General features: G+C 42.8%; 2 protein-coding genes across 2 annotated transcripts; one reads left to right on the top strand and one right to left on the bottom strand.

The window, feature by feature from the left end:
* Positions 1 to 464: 464 nt before the first annotated feature.
* On the bottom strand, positions 465 to 1628 carry Asppvi_009304 (uncharacterized protein; the record flags this gene model as incomplete). Its single annotated transcript, XM_043305161.1, has 1 exon — positions 465 to 1628. One exon carries the CDS (start codon positions 1626 to 1628, stop codon positions 465 to 467), a length of 1164 nt encoding a protein of 387 aa, XP_043161096.1.
* Positions 1629 to 10244: 8616 nt separating this feature from the next.
* On the top strand, positions 10245 to 11407 carry Asppvi_009305 (uncharacterized protein; the record flags this gene model as incomplete). Its single annotated transcript, XM_043305162.1, is given in 2 exon segments — positions 10245 to 10266; positions 10281 to 11407. The coding sequence occupies 2 exon segments, from the start codon at positions 10245 to 10247 to the stop codon at positions 11405 to 11407; spliced, it is 1149 nt and encodes a 382-aa protein (XP_043161097.1).
* Between the last annotated feature and the right edge of the window lie 3453 nt (positions 11408 to 14860).

Raw genomic sequence — 14860 nt, forward strand, 5'->3', positions numbered from 1 at the left:
TTAAATAGGAAATGCTCCGAAACATTGGCAGCCTAGCTTAACCATCTTAGGCAGTAAATCCCGCCAAGTCGCCCTGGTCCATGTCAAAGTTTCCGGATCTGAGGAACCTCACACTAGGGTACCCGAGCAGTAAATCCCGCCAAGACGTCCTGGTCCATGTAAAGGTCTCATAGAGGTCAAATTTCCAACCTCTATCTGTAGCTTGTGGTTTTGAGTAAGGAAAGAAATGCGGCGGGTATGCTCTTGTGTAGATATCAAGGGACTCTTATATATCATTTAAGAAATAATTGAAATGGAGAATATGTATATCGAAGAAAATGAGATCCTTTCCCTAGGAAATACTTCGGATACTTCCCCTATATAGCTCCACCCTCTTCGCTATGTACATAGACCAGAAAGCACTGAATGTAGTTAAACAATCTCTATATGCTGCATAAACTCAATTGTAGAAGTAGTCTGTGCTACTACTCACGATATGCCTTTGTGCATGGGCGAACCAAAAGAAGGAACTTGAAGAAGTTCAAAAAAGAGAGTCCCGTGTAGGTGACAGGAACATAATAAGCGCCACGACGAATCCACCATAGTGCCACACGGGCAGCCCAATCTGGCGAAACAATTGCTTTACCCATACGGGATTCAAAGGCCGCAGGTACAATGTGACGGTAAATTACCCGAGGATCGTCATATAGGGCTCGAGCATAAGGTAGGAAGGCCCGCTTTGAGGCGGAGTATCGTTGCATTTCTGGATTCCCCCATGCAGGGTGAACTTCAATCTCGCTGCCTACATACCATATCTCCGGGACTGTCTTGGCCTGGCGAGTATTGTCAGCAGCTTTACGTCCGAGGAAGACTTCGATGAGGCGCATGGTCGAGTTGCAATTAGCATCCATGGCATCCATTCCTTTGGTACCATGTGCTAGGATAAGGATATCAGATTTTTCCAGAAGGTGGCCGACGCCAGAGACGTCATGATGAGTCCAGTCTTTTCCGAAGTGTAACTTCTTAATATCCTTCACCCCTTCCGACAGGAGCTGTTTCTCTATTGCGCACCCAAACGCGCCCGATCCGCCTGTGAGGATGACCCTTTTGTTCCGCAGAGAGTATGCAGTTCCCGCCACCCAGTCAAATACTTTAACCATCGAGCCCATGTATCGCTCGGGATAGACGTGGTGTAAGGCGTGGTATTCGGGCCCGACAAAAAGCCAGCTATGGTCTTTAGGGACGGTGTTGAACGCGATGTGATTCGAGTCTCGACCTCCCATGGCAATGACAACAACAGTTCGTATAATCTCGAATCCGGACACCACGAGTAAAGGCACGGTATCGATGGTTCGTTTGCTATATGCCATCAAGTGCCGGGCAAGTAGCCATCCAGCTACGCTTCCCAAAACTTTGCAGAGCATTTCAAGAGGTAATGCGATCCATGAATTTTGTCGTGAGTATCGATCGTTGAACTTTAGCGAGCGGTTGTAGTAGAGATGATGAAATTGGTGGCAGTATGAAAGCCAACGAAGGAATCTCCACTGTGATTTAGACCATTTATGGAGGAGCCAATGGACCGTATCAAATACTAACGTGCCCGTTAGATAGAGGTATGAAAAAGACAGCCCGAATGCAAGAAGAGACATGGTTAACTCGCATTCGAATTCCTATATGATTGACTTGTCTTTTGAGCCATCCTGGGCGCTCAATATAAATAAGATAAGTATGACAGATAGACGCCAGAAAAATAGCTATCGTTCCAAAGTCTCCTGAGACATTAGCACCGCCACGAGGCATATTCTTTACTAGGATGCCTAACCTCACCATGGGGCCACAGCCCTGAAACAAAGGTTTACTTGAACGCACAGTGTAGGGACCAGGACTAACATACTTTGGTGAGCCTGCATCTGGTTCACATCTGGAAAGACGAAAATGAGGTGGAACTTCCCTTGGCACTATTTCGGTTTTCGATTTTAGGCGGAATTAACTATCATTACAGCAGGAAATTCTGACATGACGTTCGTATAGCCCCACTGCTTGTTTTGGTGCTGATATCTCCAATTCTCGTGTTGTCCCAGCTGGTGTCATTTAATGATCCACATCTGAGTGCGAGAGTTAGTACGCCAAACCAAGCCATGAATGTATTAATGTAGCTGCCTAGCAACAGCGCATAACATGCACTCATTATATTTTAGTCGACTTGTCTCCAAACAAAAGCCGGGGCGAAAAAGTAAAATTAGATTATCTAGTTGAGCATGCCCCACAAACCACTAAAATTTGGGCCCAAGTTTAAAACAAGTGTCTGCTCAATGGAGATGAACAGATCCATCGGAGTCTCCTCCCTTCCTCGGCGATTAACTACTGCGTGGCTTTGCTGCTGCCTACCGATGGCGGCGATTTTAATGGGAGACAACTCGGCGCCACTGTATGTTTGCTGAACTGCGCTTAGAGCCGCTGAGGTAGTAAATGGCGAAGTGCGAAGCTGCCGCTGACTGAAAACAGAGTTGACGCATATTTAAGGGTAGGATTTAGTGCTAAGGCCCTTGACTATGCCGTGAGTAAACAATATATTACTAGTTAAAGTTAACTATCCCACGGTAGACAGCAAGGAGAACAGGGCAAATGTGGATACCATGCTAAATGATTAATGTTACCATTTGGTACATTGACTCAGCCTTCACACAACGCTTTAGGCAGCATTTAAATGACGAATATTAGTAGGATCTGACTGTTTTAGAACAAATTCCCCCCAGTTCCCTGTAAGGAACAAGAGTAGTTCCATTTATCGCCCTCTTTGCTGATGAGAGTCTGATTGCTGATTCCGAGGTTATACAGTATATCTTAGCACAAAAAATTGAGATTGACTCACTCTTCATGGTGATTGCCAATGGTCATCAATTCATCGCTATTTCGAGGTGAATGCAGTGGGTAGGTTTGAGCTGTTTTATCCACAGCAGCCAGACTGGTTCTCAGAGTAATATCGGGTAACGAGGAAGAACATACGAGTACGAGTTGTAGCCTAAATCTACTCCAAATAACAGACACGATGCCGAAGACTCCACTTTTGAATGGGAGCTTTCTTCGTCCTTCCCTGCCTAGCCGCTTGTCACAATCTAGTCTATATTATTTTTGGCCTTCAACTGTCGATGAGCATGGCCCCCTTTTTCCATGATTTTCTGGTTATTAGCAAACCATAAGCATGTCAGTTAAAAGGGATAATCCACACCTCAGGAAGTATCTGGACATCAGTTTCAGACAGCAAGGGGTTCTGAAACTCCCTCAGATCACGCGTATATCTCCTGGAAGCCTAGCCTAACCGCCTTGGGCAGTAAATGCCGCCGAAAAGTCGTGGAAAGGGTTTGGGGTTCCAGGGAACTTTGGGAACCGCCCTGGGCAGGAATCTTGCAAAGACGGCCGGTCTAACAATGCTGTAGATTGGACACTTTTTGATGGCCTTGGCAATAACCCAAAGGCCAATCAATGAATCAATTAATCAAGATCCTATTAACCTGATGTAGCCCATCTATTAAAGTGATTAGCTTTGCAGACACTTCACTAAATGAAGTAGGAATAGAGTTGCATAACCGAACCGCTAAAATCGAATCCAACACTCACCGAACTCGCAGCGGTGAGGGTTCGGTTCCTAGCCTAGGGAATCACTTCAGTTTCGGTTTAGGTAGGGTGAAACTGTTTCGAGTTTGGTTAAAACCGTCAGATTTGATTTTTGAGGTTTTATTGGATTCGACTAACCAACCCTCACCATTTTGGATAGAAATCACTAATTTCTAGGATATATCTAATAATTTTGATATCACTAGATAGCCCTAGATCTAGGCTATCTAAATATATAAATATTAATTCAAAATACCTAGTGGTTGCTAAGATATAAGAGAATAATTATTTCTATCACAGGTTAGTATGAAAGTAGTGATGATTTATATATATATACACATTAACCTTCAATAATCACTATAATCTAATAATAATTTTAACTACCATCCATTCAACCCTATAGATATTGAATCGATATTTTAGATATAGATTATTATAATAATAAATACTATATATTTTATATAAAAATATTAATTTTCTATAAGTATAGTAATAGCATAGTAGATAGTATAGTAGTTAATAATTATTTAAAATTTTAAAATAGCAAAAATTCACTAAATAATAGTGGTTTAACTCACCCGAAATCAAACCAAATCTAACTATGGTTAGTTAGTAGGGGCCTAGCTAGGCCTAGCTAGGCCTAGTAGCAGATTTTACAGTTAAACTCGCACCAAATTGGAACGGATCAGGTTTGATTTTGATTTCTAAAATTTCAACTTAAAATCACAGCAGTTTGGTTCTAACTAGGGTTGGACTCGCCTGAACTCAGACCAAATGCAACTCTAAGTAGGAATCTAGTAAACCAAATACCTATCTATAAAGCCTATAAATGCAGAGAAGATATAAGAAATTAGTATATGGCTAAATTAAAAGTAGATTATATAACTAAAGTAGCCTACTACCTAGCTACATCTCTCCTGCACTATCTAGTATAATACTTATCCTACCTTATTCTATGTAGTTATTCTAAGTATAGTATAATTCTGTACCTAGGAAGACCCTTCCTAGGCAGCTACTTAGTAATGTATTTAACTATTATCTTCTATATCTATTTCAGAGCCTTATAGGGGGCTTCTATATTCCTAGTCCTACTTATCTACTATTTCTATATAGTAGAATTAGCTAAGTTAGCCTAAGTAGGCCTATTTAATATATAAATTCAGACTATTCAGTAATGTAGTAGATTATCTATAGGTTAGATATAAGTATATTATAGTTGGATAGTCTCCCCTAGATTCCCTCTATATTATATAGCTTAGTAATTATCTTTCTATAGGCCTCTATATATAATAAATACTATAGAAGGATATATTTAGGAGTTTAAGGATTAAGATCCTTCTCTATAGCTGTACAGCCTGTACTAGTCTAATTTATAGGCCTTAATTTCAAAAAGGAAGTATTATAGACTAATCTATATAATCTATATTTAGATAATAATTACTATATGCAGCTTTGGTAGGCCCTTATATAGGCCTAGGTTCTTCTATAATCCCTATACATTGAAGTACACTATACTTCCCAAACTCTACTAACAAAATATACCCAGCACTAAACCAGGAATATATTAGGGCCTACTAAACTTCAGGGGAAACTCTACTAAACTTTAGTATATTAATTTACTAATAAGTATCTATATAAGTTACCTTTTTATAATACTTGCTGTTTCTCTAGCTATATAAATATATCTTAGTTAAGGAAAACAGCACCAAATGCGTAGGTCTGGCCTCTCAGGCGCGACGTGGGAATCTCTGCAGCAATAACATGAGACAAAGGTGCCCATCCAAGCTGAAAGCCGACTCCGAACAGGGTAACCATGGATGTCATGGCCTGTCAGGTAGACAGGGACGGATCTACTGTGCTGCCGAGGCCGCCCATTATAAAGAGAGCGGCAGTCTGGATCATGGCGCCGGCAACAAGTAGGGGTCTTTAACCAACACTCAAATGTTAGCTAGGGGGAGGAAGCATTGCAGACATTGCTAAGTGTGAAAGGACATACACTCAGCCAGCCATGTCCATTAGCAGCTGGGTGAACAACACAAATGCGATGTTGATAGCGGTGTTAATGCAAGTCATGGTAAATAGATTGATTATATTCAGGGACTTTATGAAGAGGATTCCATAGACAGTGACAAAGTTTAAACCCCATCAATTGGAAGAAGACGTTGATGCCCACTGTGATCAATGTGCATTTCCAGTTTACTAATTACCAGGCTATTAGCACTCAGGCGGGCTTTTTTTCGCTAATAGGACAACAAAAGAGGCAGGTCGGAGACAGTTACCACCCTGGAAGATTTCTGTAAAGCAGCCCTTGTCAACAGTTAAATTGATTATACTGTGGAGATGTTGAAACTCCTCCAAGATCTCAGGTTCCGAAAATCATCCTTATCTCAGCTTTCGTAGGGACTCTAGGGCTTCCTGCTCACGATCCCTCATAAGCAACCAGCATAGGGACTACATGTGAATCAGAAGTAAGCAATTGCTGTGGATTCCAGCTCTTTAAATAATCAAAGAAGCTTACCTCTAGCATATACCATACTCCACAAGCCAGAAGCGAAGGGACGATATACAGTAAACCAAGGGGAATGCGCCATACCACATCACCTTTTATATCACTTGTGCCACAACATATCAAGGCCATGACAAGCTGACCCAACTGTTAACAGCGAGAGTTAGAATTTAGCAGCCTTCGCCGAGTGAGAACAACAATTATCTTACTAGAAGTCCAGACTGGTAGGTTCCAACAACAAAGCCTCAGACATATGCCAGGACCAGCTCTGATTATAGGACCAGAACCAACGATAGCTCCATTCCAATATAGACATAAGCAAGGATCCATCCTGCAAGAATTTATGCTTAATTTATCAAGGAGACAAGGACAATTACTACAACCAGCACCAAAAGTGACATGATGAATATGCAGATGCACCAACCATATTTCTGACTGATAAAGCTGCCCAAGACCAGACCTAATACAAATCTAATATAATTAAGACTATTGAGCAGTGAGAGAAAGTAGGGCTCAATGGTGTAGGTTTGCTTCTCAGCACTATATTTCCCAAACTTCTTAGTAAAGGAGTCCATCACCTGTATACCAGTAAAGGCGCCTTAATCCATACCAAAGTACAGCTACAAGACAGCAATCAGAGTACAGGAGTAAAGCAGCCTTCTATTAAAGGCCTGCCAGATCTTCCTGCTTTTCAAGCCCAACACTGCGTGAGAATTCCTTATTTTTAGTAACTATAGAATAAGCGCCTAGTGGTGAGGAGTGCAGTAACAACAACTCAAGATACATATACTCAGAACATAGCAAGCAAGGTATAAATATAAACTATGCATATAAGATTTATTAATACTCAAGATACAAGGCAATTATTTAGGATGGAAATACATCATCTAATCAAGCATATTACGTGCATGCTAAAGACGGGGAAAGCAATGCCTTCTCCCCATTGGCCCTAGTTAGTTCTCTTTAAGAGGGTAAAGAAGTCCTACCTTTTACCTTCAACCCAACCCCCAGAGCTTCTTATTATACAATTATGATGGCACAGCACACATGGGATGGATAACATTCAACTCTAATAAGAGACAATCTCAGGCCAGATATATGTCGTAAATCGCTGGAGAGTTTGGAAAACAAGGGCATATTATAATATCAGTATGGGAAGGCAGCGGGGGGAGTTTCTGCCAAAGTGAGAACAAGAATATCGGGGGAATTAAAACTAGAGTGTGCATTGTAGAAAAATAGAGCTAATTTGTCATCAAACATGGGCAAGAATTAGGTACCATGATGGCAGAGATAGACAAGGAGAGTAGAACCTTGGATCCATGTCGAGAAGGCAGGACCATATGCCTGAAATTTACGAATGAACCAATTGTTGCCAGAAAAATTGCTCAAGCAACCCGATCTAGCCCCGCAATTGTTCAATCAGTCTTTGGTGATGGGAAAGGCAGATACCATCTTCCCCCGCACGATAATGAAGGCCCAAAGCCCCAGAACAACAGGTGATGGTCCGGGGCAGCAATGCACCGAGCAAAACCTCCAATAATGCTAAATGGTATTTCCCTCGGTAGAACAATTTCGCGAACCAGGGAACTAACGCGGGCTTAAAGCACGTGGCTTGATAAACCCCAACTGCTCCATCCCACAGTGTGTCCAATCAGACCTTTCTCGTACTCGTACTGACTTAGTGGAACCTTAGTCGCTCATGATTTGCATGAATATAGCATACCCCCATATGCCAAATTTTTGGAAACAGGGGTTGAAATCTAGAAGGCACATTATAACATATAAAGATCCTATACTTTGTAGAAGTCTAGCAACGAAGCCAACCTACTATCACCAGCAAATTTAGAAATAATTCATCAGTGGCAACCAATTTCTGCATAGTCTAATCATGCAAGGTTTGCAGGTCATCAGACCTCTAGAAATGATTATATATAAGGGTCTTCAGTTCCTACTGCTGGGTGCAGTCCTGCCTGTTGCAGGCCATACTACCAGTTCACCAGCACTTGATAATTTCAAAACCCCTCCTGCAACATCCAGGGCTAAGTTTCACTATTAGTAAGTGCCAATGGGATTAGATAATCCTGTCTCAAGATAGCTGAGGGAAACATACATGCAGGCTCCCAGATGCAAGCATCACCATTAACTCACTCAAGCGCGATATCATCAATCTTACTTCTATTAGTGCTGGTGGCTTTAAGCTAGTTCTTTTCTATTCCTATAGCAACCCCACTGGAGCCACCCCCCCAACTGACTGGAATGTCTACAGATTTAGTACCAAAGCTTTTCAGGGTGTTTTTGAGCCCGCATTAGAAGCAGTAGTTAAGAATGAGGTCTTAATGGATTTTAGTCTGGGGGCGAGTCAGGGCCAAGGGACACCCACCAAGCCCAGAACTGAAGGACTAGCAGTCCATCTGGTACCACAAATCCCGCTTGCCTAAACAACACAGCTAATCATTTGATAGCTAATTAAAGTATAGCAACTTGGAGTCGCCACCATCATATCAGGAAATTCAATTATCAGTCCCATTCCTAAGCCGCAAAATCTCACAGGCACATTACTATCAGGTGGGGGATTCATGCACGGCCTGACCAATGCCAAGAAGGGGGATCTAAAGGGCGTTATTACTAGGAGGATTATCCCAGGTTTGATGACCCTTGCTTGTTACATAGTAACCCACTGTGTACAGGGCTGATATTACGGGGTCTTGCATCATAGACCTCACCAGCGACACCTCAACGCCAAAGAAAGTGAAGATAGATAAACAGTCAATCATTGACCTTGGGCCATTCATAAAAAATGGCCACTTAGATTAGACAGTCCCAGCTGGCAATGCGACCTGGAAAGTTTTTGCTTTCTGGGAGGGATTCACCAACCAAGTGTCTTATTCTGGTGGTGTCAATGGGACAACAACAATAGAGAAGGGCTCACTGGTTGTTAACCATTTTAGCATAGCAGGTGCAAAAGTTCATACCAGCTTCTTCAATCATCAAGTCTTGTCTAGAAATATGACCAAAAATAATCTGAGAGCCAACAGTCAATACAGTGAGCTTAACAGTTTCTACTTCTTACTTACACATGAGACTAACAGGTGGCAGCATGGGAGGACAGTATAGAATTACTCTTTATACTTCCTTAGATACAAGGATTCCTGGAGCACTTTGAGGCAGTCCATAGGTATAATCTCATCAAGTATCTGCCACTTCTTTTCAACAAAGATAACTCATGGGTGAAGTCATATTCCCCTTACAGTGAGGAATACATGTACAGGGACTATGATACAGACAGTGTCAGTATCCATAATGCTAATTATCGCTGGATTTTGAGCAAATATTATCAAGAATATCTGGACTACCATGTTCAATAGGCCAGGTCATATAGAATCAAGTTCTCCACCTAAGTATCATATAATCTACCTTTGAGCTTAGTAAGTTTCTTTCTTCCCCAACCTTTCTATCCAATAGACACTAATAGTGTACCAGTTAAATGAAATCCCCTTAGTGGATGGCCCCGAGGGAGAATCCCTCGGCTTCAAAGACATCCTAGACACCTATCAATCCCTTGCTGGACCGGCTCAACTTTCAGGGAAGAGCAATATCTCATCAGAAGTTGGAGCCATTTCCCACTCTGCATTCAGCCAGCCAATTCCCAACCTACTGCACATGATCACAAAGTCATATGCCAGAGGACTGACCATGATAGTCATCCACAGCATGGCGTACAGTGGGCCATACGTGAAGACCTCCTAGCTGGGATATCAACCATTCAGTTACAGTACTACAGAATCGTGGAGTTCCATTCAGCCAGCATGGCGGCACATGGATGATATCCTTAGATACTTAGGGAGAAGTCAGCACATCCTCAAGGCAGGCAAGCCTCACATTAACCTTGCCATATATCAGTCAAATAGCCGCTGGGGCCCTGGAAGAATCTACAACTCTGATAATTTATAAAAAGAAGGTCTGCCATCTATACCTCCACATTTTTCACTCAGGGTACTAATCCTCTGGGTAGGTTTTACCTACAATTTTCTTAGCCCTGAGAACCTGCAACTCCCCGATACATCCATTTCTGACGGACTTCTTAGCCCCAAAGGACCCAGCTACAAAGCCTTGGTCTTCCTAAATAATACTCAGATTAACAGCAATGTCCTCTCCAAGGTCCGGGAGTTTGACCGTTCAGGGCTACCAATATTCTTTGTTGGCGAGACTCAGGAACTACCGATATCATCACAGGCTGGTGAAACATACAACGCTGCTGACATGGTGACTGAATTGATCATGAACGGAAAGAACATTTACTGTGTCAGCGCAAATGATGACCTTCCGACCGCTCTAGCAAAAGCCCGTATTACACCCCGTGTGCAGTGTACGACCCCAGACAGCTCTATTCTCACCGTCTATCGTACTGAGCGCAAATCCGAAATTGATTATATTTGGCTGCTAAACAATGCTAATGTCACGGCATCCTTTGTTGCTTATTTCGAGATTAGCAGGGATGTGCTGCCGTTTTCCCTCGACGCCTGGACGGGAGATGTACGGCCCATAGCCCAATACTCTTTCTCTAGGAATCAGATGGAGATTCCGCTGAAACTCCAGCCCCATGAAACAACTATCATTGCGCTCAGACCATTGGCAGGGAAGAGACCGGCCTATGTCACAAAGACAACAGGCAAAGTTGAAGCGGTCGGCTATACCGTTGGCGGGAAGCTATACGCGAGCCTCAAAGGGCCATCGATGGTGACGGTCAGAGGCACCAAAGAACAGTCTCTCAATGCAAGAGTGCCGGCATCGTTTTCAATCAGCCTCTGGGACCTGGAAGTCCAGGATTGGAGGGGCAGTACCAACTACACCTCCATCGAGCCGCAGATATTGGTCCACACATTCAGCAATCAATCCTTGGTATCATGGAAGGAGATCTCCCCTGAACTTGAATCTGTTAGCGGCATTGGTATCTACTCCGCGAATTTCACGGTCCCCAGCGTGAAAGACATCGGGGCCTATCTGTCAGTCGGTCCGATTTTTAATACCCTCCGCGTCTGGGTCAATGGCCACCAACTGAGCCCGTTCGCAGCCAATAATGCCAAGGTGGATATCAGCCATTATATACGCTGCAACAAAGTCAATAATATCAAGGTCGAGGTGTCTACGACGCTTTACAATCGCCTCAAGGCTGATGTGAATTCGACCCTGCTCATGGGATATCCGCTCTCCATGATGTCGCCGACCTATGCGTCCGGCGAAAGCCAATCTTATGGTCTACAGGGACCTGTGGTTATTGACTGGGTCGCGAACAAGAACCTCGAATGATTTATTCTCCGATGGTTCATCTCCACTAGAAACTAGTGCAATAGCGAATGCAAAGAAACTCAGTTTGCGTTATGCTGCGTCAAGGTTTTAAAGACGTATTTATTTCGTACCAGACCTTGATATGTATTTGGTTATACTAGATATTACTAAACAGTCAAGCGCCAAAGTAAGGGCTTTTGAACAACTTCTTAGAGCCAGAACATATCCTGACATCAGGAAAATCAGGGGCAGTCGCTGGTTTGAGCTGCAACAGGGCCCTCTTCCGAATTTGGAGGCTGGCTGGTCATGCAGGGCCCCAACAGCAGGACTTGCAGCGTGGGAAAATATCACAGTGGACTTACACAGTTCAAGATTAGCCATCACATTCACACAGCTGTGCCACAATGGCAGGGAAAGGTGAAATAAATCCCACAGAAATATGGAAGTTGGCGGGAAGTTAGAGCGGGGAAACAACAAGTAAAACTCCAATATCTGGTTTTGGTTGACACTAAATGGCGCAAACTACGTGTGGGCACACAATTTCTGGCAGTGAGATCATGCTTATGCCCTGTTCAAGTGGTCACAATGGTATACCGCGGCTGTCCTCCTTTAGGGCTTATCTGCACGATACATTCAGCACATTATCCGCTTTCCTGTGAGTGACAGCAGATGACAATCGCAATTGAACCTCAGAAGAGAAAATGTTCTTCAAATGGAAAGCCGTGGCTGCCTGTGGGATCCTCGGGTTCGATCTCTGCGGCTACTAGCCTAATATGATCAACGGGCAATTGGGAGTCCTAATGGGGCATGTCTACCAATTCCATCACAGTAGCCAGCTGGGACACTAGGAAGAAGATGCCTAAAGTTGGCTATCCCATAACCCTCGAAATACAGATCTAGGCTGTGCCAAAAGGTCATCAGGGAAGCCCGACTCCACAACCCGACCCTCATCTAGGACCACAATACGATCAAAATGGCGGATTGTGTGTAGACGATGGGCCACAGAGATCACGGTGCAGTCAACCAGGCAGCGCTCGATTGCAGCCATGATACATGCTTCTGTGGCCGCGTCAATTATTGCAGTGACCTACATGTGAGCTCCACAAGTCCCCGTTGGGCCTCTTTGTATGCATCCTGCCACCCCCTAGCCTAGTGACTACATCAGGCCTGGCTCCTGGCCCCCATGGCCTGGGAGGGATGGTCTAGGTATTATTCTATTTATCTCCCTACGTGCGAGGGACCGCCGCCCTCCCAGGGGAGCCTGCTATAGGATCCGCCACCCCTGTCTCTAGTGACTACATTAGGGGAGGACAGATGCCCCAGCTAGCTGGTGTGCATGATCTAGGTATTATCTAGTTCATCTCCTTCTATAGCATCCAGCCATACTAGTTATAGAGTCTAGATCCCCTAGTATAACTACTAAACTAGCATACACCTATTAGGATTACCTCTACTAACTAGTTTTACTAGGTATATAGCTCCTAATTAAGGCTACACCCCTTTACTAACTAAATTATCTAGACTATCTAGATTACCTGATAGACCCCTCCCTAGTCCTAGCCTAGTAGGATTACCTGCTCTAAACTTAGTACCTACTAGTAGGTAGAATCTTATACTAGAGGTACCCCTCTACTATAGTAATATATATCTCTGCATCCTATCTAGTTAGGGCTAGTAGGCTAGTAGTCTTCTTATCCTTATAGCTAAAACTAATAACTTTAGTCTAGTAACCTAGTAACCTCTACTATCCTCAACTTATTATAATTCTCTAGCCCTAATACTACCTATATATATATAATATAGTTATTAGAGTAATCTCTACCCTCTTTAAGGGATCCTTAATATTTTTATATATCTATATCTAGCTAATAGGCTATCTCCTTAAGCTTAGCCTAATTATATTTACTTAGGTTAAGTCTTAAGATTGGGCTAGTATAGTAGCTAGTTAATAATCTATAGTTAGACTATTTCTTAATAATAATAGTTTAATATAGATTACTCTACTACCTATTAGTAGATCTTAATATAATATATACTATTCACATTAGCTAATTTTTCTCTATTTTTTAATATATTAATTATCTAAATAAATTAACTCTATAGTACTTAAGTAGGGATATAAAGTATACTAACTACTTTTGAATTTCTATTATATTTATTTTATAGTAAATATCTCTATTAATCCTTAATATTTTTTAATAATAATACTATTATTAGATTATTCTCTTTACACTCTATTAAATAGTATAGGTCTTATTAAGATTAGCCACGGTTGTGGTGTGGACCTAAACCCATGACTCCCTATATAGAACCAGAGTCAGATTTAAATGACTCCTAAGTGGCCTGGGCTCCAAAGCACAGTATCAAGTCTCAAACAGCATCATGGAGAGATTACATCAGGATTATGCCGAACTTCTGGACTCACAAGTTGGAAACATTTATTGATGGCGTCTATTGCATCAGTCGCATGATCGTGGGGAAGTCCTGGCCCAATTTTCATGGTATGCACATTCCGCAAACATCTTATAGCCTTGGAAATGCCGCCCAAGTTCAAAGCCACCGTATCCTCATCGCATGCACATTTTTGAAGGGTTCTAGGCCTATGAAGACCGGCAACATGCCGTTACTAACACATTGGAATTTATTCGTCGAAGTCTGATGCCCTGGGGTGTCTATCTGAATTGGTTTTGATCGATTTAGCCTTTTTTAGTTTCTCGCGTTCAATCATAATCATTCACTTGAGTACAAGTTCACTAGTCCGATTCGTCCGTCACTCTCTACTATTGAGTATACGTACTCAATAGGCCTTGCTTCTATCTTTACTTTTATTGTACTTGTGTTACCTTTGGATTGTCCTTGATCCTGACCGGATCATTGTATCGTCTTGACACCTCCATACCTGTTCGGTATAACAATAGGATACCTGGTCGGTAGACTCAGGCGAGTATAGGATATAGCTCCAGGGATTAGATTACCCGTCCCCAAAGTAGTTGACTAGCAGAGAACATCAGAGACAGATCCCAGGGTGTGACAGATTTAACTGCTTTTGCTTGCATTAATTTGTACGTGTGCCTTCGGCGGATATCAATTAAAAATAGGTCTGGACTTTGGTACTCGACTTTATAATGTGGGTTATGATGGAAAGAAAGGTAAGACAATCAGAAATTAACTTTTATTCATTGACCCTTCTCCTCCTGAGTTCGCTAATGCAACCATTCCTGCTTGACCAAACTGACCCGTCAGTTACCCTTTGGCGAATGTGCATCTTCCTCATTTTCATCAACACTGTGCATAGCCTGGTTTGGAGGGCTGCAGCGTCCCACTCTTCTCCCTGCGTCCTTGCCACAAGCACCACGGCGGTCTCACCCTCTTCAGGGCTAACGGGGAAGCATTTCGTCTTCTTCGTTGATGGTCTCTCGACGAACAGCACGTGTTGAAAAAGCACCACGGCCCCCTCTTCCTCTTCCTCTTCCT

This window comes from Aspergillus pseudoviridinutans (assembly GCF_018340605.1).
Source record: "Aspergillus pseudoviridinutans IFM 55266 DNA, scaffold_6, whole genome shotgun sequence".
Taxonomy (NCBI): domain Eukaryota; kingdom Fungi; phylum Ascomycota; class Eurotiomycetes; order Eurotiales; family Aspergillaceae; genus Aspergillus; species Aspergillus pseudoviridinutans.